The sequence below is a fragment of the Panicum virgatum genome, chromosome 3N (assembly GCF_016808335.1).
Source record: "Panicum virgatum strain AP13 chromosome 3N, P.virgatum_v5, whole genome shotgun sequence".
NCBI lineage: Eukaryota > Viridiplantae > Streptophyta > Magnoliopsida > Poales > Poaceae > Panicum > Panicum virgatum.
The window spans coordinates 34,005,145-34,024,503 of NC_053147.1; the positions used below are offsets into that span (position 1 = coordinate 34,005,145).

The 19,359-nt window shown below is 46.0% G+C and overlaps 2 protein-coding genes across 2 annotated transcripts; both read right to left on the reverse strand.

Annotated features, from left to right (window-relative positions):
• Nucleotides 1–9,950: 9,950 nt before the first annotated feature.
• On the reverse strand, nt 9,951–13,970 carry LOC120665789 (nuclear pore complex protein NUP50A-like). The gene is made up of 2 exons (XM_039945469.1): nt 13,717–13,970; nt 9,951–11,635 (listed from the first exon to the last, which is right to left on the reverse strand). Exon 2 carries the CDS (start codon nt 11,614–11,616, stop codon nt 10,231–10,233), a length of 1,386 nt encoding a protein of 461 aa, XP_039801403.1. The 5' UTR covers nt 11,617–11,635; nt 13,717–13,970; the 3' UTR covers nt 9,951–10,230.
• A 1,622-nt stretch (nt 13,971–15,592) lies between these two features.
• On the reverse strand, nt 15,593–16,614 carry LOC120665790 (late embryogenesis abundant protein B19.3-like). Its single transcript, XM_039945470.1, has 2 exons — nt 16,400–16,614; nt 15,593–16,279 (listed from the first exon to the last, which is right to left on the reverse strand). Exons 1-2 carry the CDS (start codon nt 16,506–16,508, stop codon nt 15,996–15,998), a joined length of 393 nt encoding a protein of 130 aa, XP_039801404.1. The 5' UTR covers nt 16,509–16,614; the 3' UTR covers nt 15,593–15,995.
• Nucleotides 16,615–19,359: the final 2,745 nt, after the last annotated feature.

Genomic DNA, 19,359 nt, shown 5'->3' on the forward strand with positions numbered 1-19,359 from the left:
AGGGGCCCTTGTGGATGGTGACGGGAACGGGGGACGCCGGACGCTGACGTGGGCCCCGCAGGGTGGGTTCCGTCACTAATCGAGTCCAGTGGTGATTTCGTGCAGGGGTGGCTTTGTTTAAGTTTCGTACTAGGGTGGCCACTGCTGTTTTGTAGCGCTTTTGAGCGGTTATTAGGGTAGGGTTTTGCCACTTTTGCGTAGGCCTTTTTTTTCTTTTGGAAAGCTTTTTTGGAGGCTTTGTTGAACTCGCATCAAGGCATAGAGTAAAGGCGTGCGAGGTTGTGAAAAGGGAGGATATCTGGTGGGAGGGGAGGGCGAGCGTAATAAAGGCATGCATCGTGGCCGTCCGATCGTGTGGATTGCTTCAATCATTTGGCACAACTTTGGCGTGCACAATTGGGGGAGATAAAAGAGCGGGGGGAATTGAATGAGGAGCTTTCAAGAAAGGTAAGGGTGAAGTGTGGTGTTATCACTTATCACAACTTAGATGCTGTCATTACATATCCTCGAGGAAGAGATGTAGTGTGGGCTTTATATCATGTCAAGGGATAAAAGGTGACCTTACTTCCAATAGGATATAGGACAAACTCACAAACAAATTAGTACAAAACTTATAAGACAGTGGTAGACAAATATCGTAAGGTACCTAAAATATGGACAAGAGATGACTCATACTAGTTGAACCTAGCTGTACCCACAAGAGGAGGATAAGATTTGAATAAGGACAAATTGGTGACTCACGATTGTTGAGTTCACTATATATTCCTTGTTTCCCTCAAGAAAGTTTATAAATTTCATTTACTATCACTAGTACAGAATAGGGCTTTAGTCCCGGTTGCCAATAGCCTTTTATCCCGGTTTTTCAACCGGGATTGAGCATCCGGGATAAATGCCCTTTGTACATTTGTCCCGGCAGCTCACGACCCGGGACAAATGATATTTTTGCAAAATAAAAAAAAATCTCGCAGGCCCGACCTCGCCTGCGGTTCGCCCACATGCAGGCTCCCACTTTTCCAAATTTTTTATTCTCAGTGACAAAATCATTCACGAACCCAATCACAATCGAAATCCACAAACAAATCATGCGTATAATCCATACCAAATCATTCACATAATTTCAATTTCAATCCCAGAATCATTGAAGAAGAAAAAAAGAAAACAAAGAGGAACCCCGTAGCCCAGCGCCGCCTCCACTCGCCGCAGCCCAGTGCCGCAACCTGAGCTCCCAGGGCCACGGCCGCTGCTCCGCCGCGGCCTCGTGCCGCCGCCGCCGGGCGCTGCTCCGCCGCGGCCCCATGCCGCCACGGGCCAGCGGGCGCTGCTCCGCCGCGGCCTCGCGCCGCCGCCGCCCGGCGCTACTCCGCCGCGGCCCCGCGCCGCCACGGGCCAGCCGGCGCTGCTCCGCCGCCACCGGGCGCTGCTCGCCTCGAGCCAGCGGGCGCAGCTCACCGTCGCTGGCCGAGGCGCGGACCCAAGCCGCCCCCGCTGGGCCTGGACGCGCCGGCAACCGCGCGCCCCCGCCGGGCCGAGCTTGTGCCCGCCGCCGGGGCCTGGCCGCGCCCTAGCTGCGGCTCGCCGGCCCCGCCCGCACCGGGGAGGGAGCTGAGGGCCGGAGGGAGGGAGGAGAGAAGGCAGCTGAGGAAGGGGGCGGGAGGAAGAAGATAAGGCAGAGAGAGAGGAGAGGGAGAGAGAAATGAGAGGAGAGAGGAGCCAGCGACTTAGAAAATATCGGCAGAGGGAGACGTCGGTCGCTTTTTGTACCGGGTGCTGGCTCCACCCGGGATAAAAGGCTCCCTTTTGTCCCGGGTGGTGGCTCCACCCGGGACAAAAAGGCCACGAGGTCTTTTGTCTCGGTTGGAGCCACCACCCGAGACAAAAAGCTCCTTTTTTATCCGGGTTGGTGCCTACAATCGGGATAAAAGACCTCTATCTCCCCGCTGGCCCGGCTAGTCGTTGGACCAGGGACAAAAGCCACCTATTGTCCCGGGTCCAAAGACAGCCGGGACAAATGGCTTGGAACAAAGGCATGTTCTGTAGTAGTGTATAATAATACATATTTTTTTTGTTGAAATGTACTCGTATTCTACACAGTATATAAAGCCCTCTAGTCCAAATGAAGAAAAAACCAGAACAAAGATTATAATGTAGACGTAAACAAAGAGGAGAATTCATATGACTTACATATTTTCTAGGTGATCTTTGAAGGCCTTTTCAAATATGGATGGGAGAAGAATATACCTCTTAATGTGGAAAAATTGTTAATAAAAATAAACAAATATGTATATTAGCCTATAAGAATGTCGGGTTCTTGAGAGTATCACGCGACTACGCAAGTGAAGACCAAGGAGTAGCATACATGGTCCACCACACCCCAAAATTATTGTTCCCTTATCTATCGTATGCATCCCTTTTCTATATTGATTTCCTTTCTGGTTCTTTTTTTCACTTTACCTCTCTTTCTTAAACACATGCTGCATCTCTTTTGTACAAAAGGTATTTGTCCCTATGTAGATACTGGTCGTGAGAGCCTACAAGATATCCTTTTAGGGATCGTTCGTTTTTTGGAGGGAATTGGAGGGGGTTGGGAGGAATTAAGTCCCCAACAAGTCAAAATCCCCCCAATCCCTCCCAATCCCCTTGCGTAGGGATTAACCGAACAAGCCCTTAGGGTTCGGACGAGGGAAAGAGACATAGGCACGTTGTGGGACTGCAAAACAGATGATAGATTATCTTAGAGCAAAGCAGCCTAAGTGAGTTTGGAATACAAGACCTCTATCGATGATCTCACTATATGTTCTCTTTCTCTCTATTGTTCAATCCTCGATGATCTTACTATTTACCCTCTTTATCTCCAGTATCCAACTCTTGCCTAGGTCTAAGATCTTCCCTTTTATACCTCGCAGGATTTCCGTAGGTAGCCAGACAAAGGGATAAAGCAGTTAGGTATGGGTCATTGTAGCCATGGCCAGATGAGATGACGTATGCTCCGTGGCCTCTCAATACTAGCCTCTGTCCTTCAGGTGCGCTGGTCAACTACCATTTAAGCGGCTCGTCCAGCGCGCCTAGCAAGTCCGACTCGACCTGCTCTATAATACGCATCAGGGTTTCGACATATATTTCTAAGCAGGAGGAGTGTCCCTTACCACTCGTCGCCCGGTCTTTAGGATCTCCCCACGCGTCAGTGACTAGGGTTTGGTGAGCGTAGGTTCCCTTGGGGGCATTGCACCCTCCTTGGACATGATAGCGATACATCCACTCTATTAGCCCACCTGATGGATTACGAGACATGGCAAACACATGGTCTAGCATTCCTGGTTTTCCTCCGTAATGATGTCATGCAAGGCGGAAAAACCATTGATATGGTGGCAGGTGCACCACAACCCCTACAATCGGCATTTAATGCTCTTAGCTACCGACTGTAGCAAAAATGGTCTCTCATGCCATATTTCAATATAATGTTTTGGTGATTGATATAGACAACACAACACTTGGACTAATATATGATTGTTAAGATGACCATTCTCAGGCTTTTAGGTTCAAGTGATGACAAAGAGAAGATAGGCGTAGCTAGGCCCGAAGGGCCGCCCCTACGGTGGTTCCGCTGATGATGAGCAAATTGCACTCATCGGTGCAATGAACACAGAAGCTGCGAGCTAGGGTTTGGCACCGGATTAACCGGCGTTGGGTGTTTTACACTCACCGGTGTAATGGACTTGGAGGCCGAAGAAGCAGCAGGAGTTTTACAGGCACCGGTTAAACCGGCGATCAAGGCAAAGTGAACGTCGGTGTAGTTGTCCAGAGAGTTGGTTTTCGGGAACTCTGGGACAGTTACATGCACCGGTTAAACCGGCGATGAAGATACATTCACCGGTTGATTACGTCGGTTGATTAAGGTAGCCGTTGAAATATAACGGCTAGTTGAAAAAAGGTGTTCACCGGTTAAACCGGTGATGACACAAAGTGGATCATCGGTTTAACCGGTGATAGCGCTTTTTGTCAGCCACTTTTCCAATGGCTCTTTTGGGGTGTGTGGGCTATATATACCCCCCAAGGCCGGTTGCTGCATATGGTTGGACGCCAGAAAAGTTGAAGGAAGTGTTGCCCAAGCAAACTAACATCTCCAACCATCCTAGCAAAGCTTAGTGTCATATCTAGCTTGTGAGAAGCTTTGAGAGAGTGCTTTGTGCACTTGTATAGGGATTAGTTCTTGCGAGAGCTCCCTTGAGCAAAGTCTTGCTGCGGCAAGCAACCGTGTACTCGTCGTGTGACCCTCCGACTTGGTGTGGAGCGGCAATGACACTTTGTGCGGGGAAGGAGACCCCTCTTGGTGAGAAGCTCCAAATAGTGAAGACGGTGTCGTTGGTGACACTTTGAGAGAGACGGTGGCGGTGGCCTTGTCTTGGTTACTTGGCGCCACTTAGCCTTTGCTTGTCGGAAGCCTTGGTGGCGAACGCAAAACGGTGATCAAGCGAAGAGACTCGGCATCACACTTGTTCTTGTTGGACAAGTGGCCGTGGACGTAGGGAGGGACTTGGTGTCCTAACCGAACCACGTTAAATCGTGTATCTTGGTGTCTTCACGGGAGTTTGCATATTCTCTCCTTTACCTATTTACTAACCGTATTACGTTTCCGCATTTACTCTATCTTGCGTGCCTTTACTTTCCTAGTTAGTTTGATTAGGATTGGCTATAGGTTGCAAGTCTTTTAGGGGTAAGTAGAGAGTAGCATAGATAAACCTTAGTCATAACTAGCATGCGTAAGACGTGTTAGGTTTATCTCATGCAAATAGATTGAGCCCTAGGATAGAAAGCGATTAGCGACCCTGTTCACCCCCTTCCCCTCTAGGGTCGGACACCCCGGTGATCCTTACACCGACCGACCACTTGAACCCCATCCAGCAGGGTTGCGTCGGGTGCTCAATGGGAGTTCAAGTCCCCGAGATCCGTCTTGAGAGGTAAGCCCACTCATATCAGAATCCTTGTGTGGGCCTTATAGGAGTCCATGGTGCTAGACACCACGTGGCGCCAGGGGATCCCCGGTCCTTGATCACCGACAATATCATAGAAGCACAATTGTGTTTATGAACATCCACAATGCATGATACAACAAAGAGAGGCATTAAAGTTTTCTGAGCCACAACAAAGAAAATATGAGCAACCGTTTCTCTCACTGATAGCAAGTGATAATGAGGTATCAACTCAAGTATGCTATTGGATCTCATACTCATTGAGTTTGTATTGCCCTTGAGTGAATTTTATTGAAATTCAGTAAATTCCTCATTCATTTTAGTGTTGAAAAAGCTTGAGTGATATTTAGTTTGATACCAAAAATATATCATAATTCATTATCTGATGAAAATCCAGTTCATTTCATGACTACATCACTATCAAACTCGTTACTAAACTTCGACACTACCATTTTTTTTGAGGCATGAACAATCTTATCACCAAATAGAATAGTGCAAATATTCCATTAAAGTTTCTCCCAAGTTGGACATGTAAACGTTATGTGTTAATCTAACTTTGATGACATGTAAATTATGTGTGCATAATAACAGTGAAGTCCAAGAATTATATGTGATTATTACTCCCACTTTACATGGTTGATTATTGCAGTCAGATAAACAACTTTATTATATGTCATTTATACCTTTTTTAAGTAATTCATTTTCAATTTATACTTTGGAAATAATAAAACACCTACACATAATTCATGTTTTTTATTTTCTTGTTTGGGTTGATTATATGAACTAATGAACATATAGATTTGGTTGAGTCCTTATCTTTATATTTATTGTTATTTCACATTAGGATCAAATTTTGACCGTGAAACAAAAACAACTTTTCTTTTACTCCATATCTTATCTTGAGATAGAAAAATCATTGTTTCCCTATTTTATTTGTCTTATCTCATCTTACTTGTCAGCATATATGTCTTTATATAAATGCATACAAGTTATAATCAAATTTCAACAATATAGAAAAAATAAGCCACCATAAGAAATTAGCATGAGAATGAATATATTAAGGAGCATAAACAGCATGTTTAAAGACATTTTTTTGTCACACTGTAGTTTGCTCAATGGGATAAATTGAACAATTGTAGTTTACAAAAGAAACATAAAGTGTAAGAACTAATCTTCTTTCTACATGGCGTTTCTAATTCATGTTGTCATCCAATGATCTTGTTTTTGAAGAGAAATAACCACAATAAAATGAATATTGGTTTACATTTTAGTTAGATGAAGATGTGTTAGCCAACCTCATGCATCTTTGAGATACGCTTTTCAAGTCCAAAATAGAATAGATTGTGGGTATATTTAGGTAGTTATCATGATTTACATTTGAAATTTGCTAGTATTGTCTTCCACATAAACCTATCACCACTAGGCAGGCAGTTCACTTAGCTAGAAAGTGTTGTTCCATGATAAGTGAGGAGTATCTTTTAATATAAATGCATGCATGGTAAAAGGAGAAAGAAATAGCTTGATGCCTTTTGTCATAGCTTCAACTTTTGCCATAGCTTCAACATCATATATCCTCCAGCTAGAAAAAGATCTACCAGCTTGGTCATAATTATATTCTCCACTTCTATATCAGCTTCATGATATATAACACTTGCCTACGACATTTTAAAGTTGGCTTCATATATATGTTGAAGAATTAATAAGAAGAAAAATAATTATTTCTGGTTGAGATAAAGCATAAGAACTGAATATTGTACCACATAGAATGCAGGGATTTGACAATGCTTAATCAAGCTATGTCATGACAAGTCACATAAACATAAAATAATTAATAATCACTACACTATCTTTTTGAGAGTTCTAAGGAAACAAATAGGGAATAAGGGAAAGGCACCGATACTTCTTTTTTCTCAAACACACTTTTCATACAATCTATATTGAATCGCATGTTGATACGAATAACCACTCTTATGGATGTCGCCCAGTTGTTACATTCTTTGAACTCCCTATCACGTTGGACAAGTAAAAGAACTGCACAGGCCAAGGCGAGTTTGGGGGCACATCTTACTGTAGTCAAGTAGCTAGGCATAGCCCCTAATCCTTCTGATCCAAAGTGTAACTTGTTAAGGAGATCAACACGATCTACAATGCGACACTTATGTTTAACAAGTATGATTAAAATATGACATGTCAAATGAAAGGATCACTTATTATTGTGACTGCATGAAGGATCACTTTCCCTGTGTTGGCCTGCCTGGAGATGCAGTATACTATATATGTTGCATGCCGGCGCCACCGCCACTTACCTGATTATTGCTAACTGCAGCAGGTCTGTCAGCTCATCTCAAAAGGACCCCATGCCACAGTTGAGTCTGGTTAGCCCCCAGTCTCCCACTAGCTAGTAGCTAGCTAGCCCCAACATTAAAACTGCACCACGAGTAACGGAACACTGAGCAGCTTGACACCCAACCCTCTCTCACCGTTACTATTTGTATTGGCGATGGAGCCTTTAAACGATTCCGGCTGGCCATCAGCAAGCAAGTATTCAGCTCTATGGGAACCGCTAACATCCCTGAGCGTATTTTTTTTGTACGCTGATGATGTGATCCTTTTTTCCTCTCCGGCTGAGCAGGATCTGATCGCTGTGGGAACAATTCTCAACATGTTCGCTGCGGCCTCGGGACTTCATATCAATCCCAACAAATGTGCTATAACTCCTATTCAGCGCAGTTTGTTGGAGATGGCCTCACTCATGAAGTTCCTGCCAGGGGGCCTGCAAGCATTTCCAATTCGCTACCTAGGTATACCCCTGTCCATTTATAAGCCGAGAAAGTGTGATTTCCAGCACTTGGTCGACAAGGTCGTTGCAGGTCTGCCGACCTGGAAAGCGGGGCTCTTAACAAAGGCGGGGCGTACAGTTTTAGTGAAGACCAAGATGTCAGCAATTCCAGTGTACACGGCCATTGCAATCTCATCAATTTCACCTTGGGCTCTAAAATGCATCGACAAGCGTCGTCGCGCCTTTCTTTGGAAAGGCACTGACTCAGTGTTAGGTGGGCACTGCGTCCTTGCTTGGCCTATGGTTTGTCGCCCTCCAGACCTGGGCGGGCTTGGGATACCCGACCTGCAAATCCAAGGTTATGCGCTCCGTATATGTTGGCTTTGGGCCAAACACATTGATCAAAATCGGCCTTGGTCTGCTCTCCCCGATCGCACTGAGAGCATAGTCCTGGACATGTTCAATGCTTCCATCTCAATACAAATTGGAAATGGTCAGCGCTCCTACTTCTGGACAGACCGTTGGGTCCAAGGTCGCAGCATCAAAGACCTTGCACCCGCTTTGCCAGCTGCAGTCCGCCCAAGAGCCCAACGACAGCGAACTGTGGCTGAAGGCTTATCGAACAGAGCTTGGGTCAAGGACATCACTGGCGCTCTCACTGTCCAGGTGATCGTTGAGTACCTGCAAATCTGGAACCTAGTCGAGAACCAAGCGATAAACAATCTTGCCGAGGATAGGTTCATTTGGAAGTGGACTGCTGATCATTGTTTCACCACAGCCTCAGCTTATAGAGCTTTCTTCATTGGTCAGCATCCAATACCCGGAGCCAAGCTTCTCAGGAAAACAAAAGCGCCTGGTCGTTGCAAGTTTTTTGTTTGGCTTGTGCTACACGATCGTTGTTGGACAGCTGCAAGGCGGAAGCGTCATAACTTGCAGGACGATGACTCTTGCGGTGCATGTTTCCAGCTCTCTGAAACCATCTCTCACATTCTTGTTGGCTGCGTTTATGCCCGGGAGGTTTGGTCCAATTTACTTCGCAGATGGAACTGGCTTAGGTTGGCCGTTGGGTTGTCAACTCACTTGGAGTTTACTGGTGGTCGTGGTCAAGGAAGCAAGTGCATGGGGACGACAGAAAAGCTTTCGACACTCTGCTCGTGTTAGTTGTCTGGCTACTTTGGAAAGAAAGGAACAATCGCATCTTCCAAAATTCTAACATGCTAGCTTCTGATTTGGTACTGAGGATAATTGAGGAAGGCAAGGCTTGGGCTTATGCAGGTTTTAGGCATCTTCAGAAGTTTTTTTTCTAGATGCTCTTAGCTTAAGGTCGCAAAATTAGTTGCATGTAATAGCTTAATCGCTTGGACCATGACTTGGTTAAAGGAGCTCGCCATCGCGAGTTCCTTTGAACCTGTTGTATTCTCTTTTCCTGCTCTTAATGAAATACGTGCTTAGGCACGGTCGCGAAAATATGCGTAAAAGGAAGATCTCACCTGTCTTCTAACCGGTGACTACTGACCAGTGTCCTGCGCAAAAGATGCCGGCCGGCCTCCTAGGTAGGCAAGGCCCTACGCTGGCTGGCGACCGCATGATCAAGCCACTGCTGCCCAAACCAAAGGACATGCACGTCCGATGCCGGAGATCTCTCTGGGATCAGGCCGCTTCCTACGGTTCTGGGGAGCCCAGCTCGAGAACCACCACCACAGCGAGTTGAGTGGTCGCCGGCATCACATTTGGCATGGCATCCGATGCTCGCTCGCTGTCCCTCTCGCAACGCAAATATCCACGCTTGCTTGCTGGGCTCAGAAAGTGAGGCCGCTGGCCTGGAGTCGCACCAAGGATATGAATGATAGTGAAGTTTTCGACCATGTGTGCTGCGATAAAGGGCTAAAAGAATTGAAGAAAGGAAATTCAATTCTACGTGATTCGTGAGCTTTGTGCGTTTTCGAGCTGTTGCTGTTGCGGCTAATCATATTAGATTAAACAAGGACGAAGATCACCGGTCATCCGGAAAGGTACCCCGTGCATGCATTCCTCGTGCAGCGATAGATGCAAGTCGGGGCCTACTGAGCAGACAATAACAACAGAGCCACGGTCCACGGACAAGACGATCCATCTCGCTCGTCTCAAGCGTCCCTTTGACAGAACAGGAGGAGCGAGGCCACACATCCCAAGCCACCGCGTGTTTTTCACCATGCAACCTCAGGTTATACTAAGATTATGACTTTAATAGCCCAAGACAGAGCGACCGTACAAAAGCATACAGTATGTAGATCAAAACAGTCTCATCCCCAGGTTATACTAAGATTATGACTTTAATAAAGTTCGCCAGGCTACCCACTGTTCCCCCCAAAAAACATCAGGAAACCGTATGCAGTCACAACTCAGGACGATATCTTACTTAAAACTCCGCAAATAACAGACGGTATCTCTCGGCTCCTTTTTACTGGACAGGTACTAAGGATGCGTAAGTGTGATTGGCAGGCTTCAGACCTCGGCTGCCTTTGGGGAGTTCTCGGGCGTCTTCAGTGGCACATCAGGTGCCTTCCTCGCCTTGTGAGCCTCCACCGCGCCCTTGAACTCCTCCCTCATGGCGGTGTCCTTGAACTTCAGAGCAAACGTTGCGAGGCCGCTCTGCAACTCGCCGATGCTGTTCATGCAGGCGAACGTCACTCCCTTCTTGTCCATGTCCTTGAGCGCCATGTCGTCGTAGAGGCTCGCGTTCAGGACCAGCCGGTAATTTCCCTTGGTCCTCATGACGAGCCGGGCTCTCTCATCACCAGATACAGAGACGTTCAGCTTCAGTTCACCTTTTCCCCGTTCTTTCCAGCCCCCATCTAAATACTCATACAAAGCAGAGTCAGCAGTAAATACAGCCTTCTCATTTTCTTCACCAGTTTCAACAGGGCCCTCTGTCATAGCAAATTTCTTGGGTGCCTCTCCTGAAGTAGCGAGCACTGTGGAGGAACTACCGTTATTGGTAGCACCAAGGTTAAAAGAAGGGAATGAAGAACCATCAGTCTTCAGCCCAAATAGAGGACCAGCACTTGATCCATCTTTAGATGCCGAGCCAAATGAGAATGATGTGCTTGAAAATCCAGTTCCAGCCAGACCTGTGAAGGCATTTTGACCACTTGACATATTCTTAAAGGAGAAAAGAGGTGCTGATGATGAGGACTGCCCTTTGCTATCAGCATCTTTCTGCTCATCAGACAACCCATCCTTGGTCTCTGATTCACCTCCATCTTTCTTCTCAGTATCATCCTTACTGATTTCATCTTCATTTCCAGCTTCATCTGCCCCTTTCTTTTCTTCAGCATCTCTGTCGTTTGTTTTGCCCTCAACTTCAGATGGCATACTGTCACCTTCCTTGGGTTCTCCAACTACTACTTTGTCTCCACCAGATTGATCCTTTGTGTCTTCTGCTTTGTCACTAGTTTCAACAGGTTGAGGCGGCGCTTCAGTTGTGGCACCAGAGTCAGTTTTCACAGCTGATTCATCCTTCTGAATCTCAGTTACCTCACCAGAGCTAGCATTCTTGTCCGACATAGGCAAAGTTTCTTTAGCACTGTCGTTGCTGCCTTCATCAGCTTTGACTTCTGAAGGTTGAGGTTCTGTGACAGGGGCACTCGCTTGAACACTAGAATCTGTGGGGGTAAATCTGATTGCAGAGAAAGGATTAGAAGGAGCTGAGGACGGCTGCTGGCGCCGAACCTTTACAATTCTTCGGGTTGCCATCACTTCCTCGGGAGCTTTCTTAAACGTACCCATCTCTTGCTCTGGTCCGTCATCATCAGGCTCAGGATTATCCTTGTTGATTTGGGTACCTGCAACCCTCTTCCTAGAGCTTGGCGCCTGTTCATCATCCGCCATCTTTCAAAATTGGTAGCACCTGGGAATTTAAACAAGAGAACAAACTGAGAAAACAGTGAAAATGATTCCATAAGCCACCACGAAATCATAAGAGACAGGCAGGGTACCACAATTCTGAAATAACATGTTGTATTAAGTCCATAAATAGTGCCTAACTGCCTATAAAACAGCCACAAAGAAAATTTTGTAGACACTTATATGCCTATAAAACAGCCATAAATAGTGCATAAATAGTTCCAAATGTAAGGTGTTTTGGCTTTTGATTCCTAACCTAAGGCCAGTCTCAGTGCATAGTTTCATGGCACAGTTACCAAGATTGAGAACTTGGTAACTGTGCCGGTTGAGTTTCATGGGGATGGAACTCCTCTCTCATCCCATGAAACTCTCCCTCATCTCTCCTCATAATGACACTGCCAAGTCAACAAAATTGCTGATGTGGCATGTTATTTAATGTTCATGAAACTTCTGGTGAAACTCCCATTGAGACTGGCCTAACTCAAACTTCGCTAACTTCGACCAAATTCATAGAAAAATGCATAAACACATCAAAGTAGTTTCATTAAATCCATCATCAAATGTCTTGAAAGTGCATTCATTTGCAGTATATGTTAATATCTTTTTCTATGAACTTGGTCAAAGTTACAAAAGTTTGACTAGGGAAAAAACTAATACAAGATACATGTTGGAACAGCGGTAGTAATACCCAAGATCCTTTTACAACCCTAAAACTATATACAAAAGGTAACTTAAAAGAACAAGAACAATGCACAATCATGACGCAAGATATTTGTGACTCTAATATCATGGTTTTACGTTTGCACCCCTAAGCAAAGAAAAGCACTCAAAAGAGCAAAGAAAAGCACTCAAAAGGCAAAAAAACAAAACACATGTAATGCTACCAAACTATGAAACGATGCAATCGGGGTAGTCTGCACACAGCCTGCAGGCCGCCACACTAGCCACAACACTTTTCTGCGGGTTTTGCAGTGTCCGAGCAAGTCAATGTGCTCGCCTCACACATCCATGGGGCTTGACAAGAGAAGAAAAGCCTAGCGGGAGCCCATAATAAGCAACTTTCAACTGAATGGAGGACACATGGCAGGAAATTTAAAATGAATTCATTTAGACCAGAGAAATCACAATACAGTGAGACAAAAAAAACTCCTGCTGACAGCTTTGACAAGTCAGTAAATTCATTTTTTATTAGAGCAAGAATAAAAAACTAAAATTTAAATTGTAATAAGAATCACATCACATATTAACTATAAAAAGGTGCATTTCTTACATCTAGCGGGTAAACAGACTTAATTGAACTACATGCTCCAACATGGCAAAGTTGATATAAATAGAACAGAAAAGAGTTGCCTTCGCTTAGTCCAACAGCAACCAAACGACCACCGGATCAAACTGAAAGGATCAAGCTTTTGGACATGTTCGGAAGATCAAAAACTTCAACTGGCAAGTAGGCATGCATATTCAGATTTTTGGAAAGGAATGAACATGTAAAATTTAACTTTACATCCGAATTGGAACATTGTTTTAAAGGAGACAAGGCGACCTAAGGCAAGCTGGGTACGCTTGGATATATAGCAAGTTTGCATAAACACCTCATCCGAGCTGAGTACATTTCATAGCAAGTTTGCATATATAGCCAAGTACTAAATAAGCTACAGCTAAACTACTTACGATTCTACTTTTCAGAGACCATCATCCAAGACAGAAGACCAGACAAATAAGCGAGTACATCGAAACAAGCACACTGCAACAACACCCTACACCGAGCAACCTAGCTAGCCATTCCAAGCTAGCAAGAAAATCACAAACACGCCCAGCTAAAGCTGAAGTACCTGACGGTTTACTAGATAAGGACCTTGTACTAATGCTGATACTACTACGAGATCCTATCACTACCCAGTGACGTAGATCGCAGATAAGGAGAGCTGCCGCTCAAGAATGCAGCAAAAAAAAAAAATCGCCCCGGCAACCACAAAATTCAATTAACAAATAAAATTCAGATCAGGAAATCTAGAACATGAAGCCACAGATCAACTCATAAACCGACCAGCTATGCGGAGAAGAGAACGAATCTGAAATACTGACCTCGCCGGTGAACTCGACAGCCCACTTAGGGTTTGACGGACGGCGGAGGCGGAGGCAGGGCAGCAGGCGGCGGTGCAGGTGACGTGAAGATATGCGATACCGGCACCTACGAGTGCTGCGGCGGTGACGAGGAGAGGCGCGGTGGCGGCGGCGGCGGCGGCGCTCCTCACGGCTCACAGTCGCACGCACGCGGCTAGGCGAGCAGCGAGGCAAGGCGAGATTCGTTTGCGAGAGAGAGAGAGCGAGCGTTGCGGGCTTGTGCGAGATTTAGCGGGCCCTGCCGGGCCTTCCGCTTGCCTTGTTAGGTCAGCCCGCTTCCGCTTGCCTTGCAATACTAAAGCTTAGCAGGCCTGCCGGCGGGCCTTTGCTGAGCCTATTTCCTTCCCGGTTACCTTTTTTACTGGTTAACAGCAACGGAAAACCGGATTGCATATCTCCCGGTATTTCAGGTTATTACAGTGTTATAGTAGACGATAAACTAAGATAAAATTTGGGAATAACCCTAACCATAAGGGTACGTGTACTTCAGAAGGAACGTAAGTGGAGGTCACTACTAGATTTGCAAAAGTTGCTGAGTCTTGTTAATAGGTGGCCGACGGGATACTCGTATATTTTTGTGCACTCCACAAATTTGTGTGGTCGGCAAATCTTTGTTGGCAATTTCATCTCTGCCGTTTGGATCCTCTCATTTTGGGGGAATCGATATCTACTTAATAAACTAAATTATTTGACTTAGAATTTAACATCCCACTATTTTTCAAAGTTTAGATATAAATCTATCCTAAATTCATAGCATGGGAGATGAAAATTAGTTCTATACATCAGCAAGCTATGTTTTTATTCTGTAATTTATAGCGTGCTTTTTGACTCACTCCTCTAGTACACATAAGTATTTTTTGACTCACTCCTCTAGTACACATAAGTATCTCTCTCGTACGACCAATAATAAAACACAATATATTTCATATATAATTATATTAGTTTAATAAATTTGTGTCTAAATTATAATTATTAGATTATTAGAATGCAATTCGATTCTAAGGTTCCAAACGGAGGCTTATGAGAAATGGATCAATCATAATAAATCACCATAGAGCAGTAGCAGGAGAAAATAATAGAGACCTAATCCAGTCCGCCACCCACTAATAACACTTGAAAATTGTTTTGAATCGTGTAGTGGGTAGAAGATAGGTTAAGTATGCAAGAGAGCCTAAGCAGGATGATGAGGTGATTTGGAAATTGCAGATCTATCATCCCTAGATCCCTTTATAAACTTCAACTTTGTTGCACTCACATGAGAATGGATGGCTTGACACGACAAACTTTAGATGACACTTCAATTGGTCAACAGAAATAACAGCACTGCTAGTGGCCGATCAGAAATTTTTCCTTCGACGGTCCGTCGATAAATAATAATTGCAATAAAAAAATATGTACAAATAATTTTGATATCCAATTTATAAAAAAAATCCCACTGCAATATTATTAATATCATGTTTAATGAAATATCTACTATATATGTTATATAAAAAATTGCAATATCTGTATTTCACTTTTGCAAGCGTCCGATTTTTTTTCCGTGTGCCCTGATAATTACATTACAGCTCATCATCATTCGATTTCGTTCAGCATCTCAACCAGCTGCTTAGGCTGTGTGGCCGTGTAGGTCACAATGTGTAATTTGTAAAGCCCCTTGTGACCAGGGTAGGTCTTCCTTTTTGGAAGAGAGAAGAAAAAAAAAAGATTGTGATGCATCAGCCACGCTGGTGATATGAGATCGTACGTAGTAATACCGCTGCTGTTGCAAAGGTTCAGTGGATATACACGGTTAAGACTGCTGAAAAAAATGGACGAGTAGGAACAACAGAGAAGATTCTGATGAACCTGACAACTAAATTACCGAAACTTGAGGCACAGGTGAGGACAAACCATGAGCTACGACCATCTAGCTGTAGAGGCGCGACGCACATGGAAATTAACAACAGGCTGCTAGACTAGGAAGACAAAGCCTGAAGAGACCTGCTGCCTTAAACCAACCAACACCGGCCGGTCGACGACGGCGACCAGGCACCGACACACGAAACTGAAGCACGCATGAGGATGACCCCTCCATGCGTACGTGCTGCGACGACTCTCACCCTACACATGGCTACATTATTCAAACGCGTGCCAACCTCAGTTCTCCACAGGATTGAGGAAGCACGTCTTCGACTAGCTAGCTAGGCTGCTTAACACCCACTACTACACACTAACCCTGCCTGCACGCAGCAGGCAAGCGTCTAGGACTTGGTCCTGAACTTGGACTCGTCGATCTCGATGCCCTCGCGGGCGGCGCGCTCGCCGCCGGACTCCTCCTTGGTGCTGAGCCCGCCCTTGCGCCCCATCTCGCTGTACCCCTCGTGGCCCAGCTGCTCCTTCCGGGTCTGCCCGCCCTTGCTGCCCATCTCCTTGTACCCCTCCTCGCTCAACTGCTCCTTCTGGGTCTGCCCGACCTTGCTGCCCATCTCGCTGTAGCCCTCGTGACCCAGCTGCTCGCTCCGGGTCTGCCCGCCGCGGCTACGCCCTGCGCACATGAATCAGTAGTTTCAATTCATCAGCTCTTTCGTTAACGTTCGATACTTCGATCGTCGGACCAGGGAAGAAGAAAGATGTGCATGCTGTTTGGTTACGATCGACGACGTACCCTCGGCGAGGTGCTCCTGCGCCTCGAGGCTCTTGCCGCCGGGGACGACGGTCTCGCCCTCGCGGGCCATGCGGTCCAGCTCCTCCCTGCTCTCCTGCCCGGACGCCATCGCCACCGCCGCCGCACTAATAACAAACTAAGCTCACGAGCTTGTCGGTGTAGGTCGCTGCTGCTGGATGAAATTAGCGTTTCGCTGTTAGCTAGAGATTTGTCTGTGCTTGTTGCCGGGGCATGGAGGGGTCGGGGCGCCGTCGCCGGCGTTTTATAGCCGCGGAGGGGGCGCGTCGCGAGACCGGCCGGGAGCTAGCCCCAGCGGCCGGGGCACGTGTGCGCCGACGCGGACGCGACGCAGGGCCGCGCGGCGCGGCGCGTGGGCCGGGGACGCCCCGGCGGGCGACGCGCGGCGCGTGGGCCGGGGACGCCCCGGCGGGCGACGCGCGGCGCGTGAGAGGGCGGGGCGAGCGAGCGCATGTCCTCGAGCACAGGAGCGCGAGCGTACCTATCCTATCCGGCCTCGGTGCGCGCTTCCATGGAAGCTGGGAGCGGCGCGCGGCACTGTAGCAGGCGAGCTGGTGCTCCGGCCATGCTGCACTGTCGACGCGTGGATGTGCTCGGTACCCGAGAAGAGGGGCAGGAGGCCGCGGCCGGCCGCCCGGCCAGGCGGGTGTGGCCTGGCCAGCCAGTGTACAGGGCTACATGGACCGTCTGTACTCGCCCAGTCGCCCACTACGTTTTGGCGGTTTTCTGTCCCTGGCGTGGTTGCACGTACGAAGGGCGGCGCACGGGCAGGTATGGACGTTTCATTCAAAAAACGATGGATATAGTCATATAGACTAGCTAGCGTGGTCGGAGCTGATGTACCTTGTAATTTAATTTTATAAATTTATACTTCTTCCATTATTCTAAATTGTAGATTGTTCTGGCATTTTTTATACGTAGTTTCAGCAATATATTCAAATATAGTTTATATGTAAGTGCATAGCAAAACTATGAACTTAGAAAAAATAAATAATATAATTTGGAACAGAGAAAACGAGGAAGTAAGTTTTTTTATTACAAAAGTTGCACTTGTACATTAAATGATCAACGATATTTTATTAAATGGAGCCCTACAAGAATTGTACTATGCTGGAAATGCGTACATATTTGGTAAAGCAGACTATGTTGTCTCCAAATAAATCGTCGCCGAGCTTGAAAATAAACTTCACGATATTTGCTTGTTTTGTGTTAAAGAAGCTCATTTCAAAAAGAGACAACATCTCCAAACCAAATTGGATGACTAACGGCAAATGTTGTTTTTTCAGAAATAAAGGAAACCATCCTACACTTATATTTTGGTTATTATGCGGCAAGATTTGTTTGGAGAGTGGTTCATGTTGAATTTGGTTCACAACCACCAAATAAAGAAGCTGATTTCTTGGGGGTTAGAAATCCACCATCATCAAATTAGTTTTAGTAAATCCATTAATCAAATAAGTCCAGAAAGTGTACTTGTTTGATATTTAGATACTATACCCATTTAAGTTAGAATGTGCATAAACCTTGTACTTTTGTGATTTAAATTTGTGTTCACGAATAACGTAAGCTTCGTAGTGATGAATACAGTGCAGTAATCGAGAAGTATGTTTTAAGCACCGTCAAGTCCAAGTATTTAGGGAAAATTTCTTGTGTGGTCTCTAACAAATAACTCTCCTTTCTATGTCCCTGAAAAAAAAATTTAAACTTCCTTTCTTGGTTCTATTTTTATCTTGTATACCTTCCATAGCCCTGCCGTAACATCTGTTAGCGAATTTTTTAGTGTTTGCAGTGGACACGGTGTTTGGATCAAAATACCCCTTTCCCTGCCCCTGGATTTCCCAACCGGCCACCGAGCATTTCCCACTCCCCCCTCCCCGTCCAATCCGCACGCCCCCTCCCAGCAATGAAGGGTTCATCACGTGGCGACCCCAGGCCGCGTTGGCCCCGCACGCTAGATCCTGTGCCCCTCCCTGGGAAGCGTGCAACACGAAGCAAGTCACGTGCGCGGCCCACGCACGGACAACGGTGGAGTAGGTAATATATGCTTCTAATTATGCTTAATTTTGTTTTGCCCTAGTCAACTTTGTTTTGCAATCTAATATTCAAATCTAAACATGCAAGAAATTTCCAACATGCAATCTTGAACCCGCGTTGCTTGTTTAAAATCATATTTAGCTATTTTTATTATCATGTAAGATTAGTTCATTAATACAAATCAGTCTTATTGTATTTACAATTCTTGATAATTTTTGTTTGTATAATGTATAGGTGCAAGTCAGCCGGTAGGAGAAACCAACCTGAGTCTATTAGCACTAAGTTTACCATGTTTAGGGGCTCAAATCCACTTGTTGCAACCAAAGCAAAAGGGAAGAAGCTAGCTAAACAGACTAAAGAGAAAAGGAAAAGTCTTGAAGCCTAAAGCTAAGAAGCAAACTAAAGAGAAGGGAAATAAGAATAACATGTTACACTACTACACAAACATCCTTTTGTCCTGGTTCCAAACCCTCCTTTTGTCCCGGTTCCCACAACCGGGACCAAAGGGTACACACAATGCAAAAAAAATTACTTTGCATCTAGCAGGATTCGAACCCGTGACCTTTTGACTTGTGAAAAGCTTCCTTGCCACCCCACCTACACAATACATGTGGCTTTAGATGGGATGCCTTCCTTTTAAACTAACCCGTAAACAACCCTTTAGTCCTGGTTGGAGCCACCAACCGGGACCAAAGACCCCTTTGGTCCGGGTTGGAGCCACCAACCGGGACAAAAGAGTCACCATTTGGTCCCGGTTGGTGGCTCCACCCGGGATTAAATGTTCAGAGCCTTTGGTTCGGATTGGAGCCACCAACCGGGACAAAAAGGGGGTCCTTTTGTCTCGGTTGGTACCTCCAACCGGGACCAAAGGCCCCTGTCCCCCACCCCCCCACCCCCGCCCCGCCCGC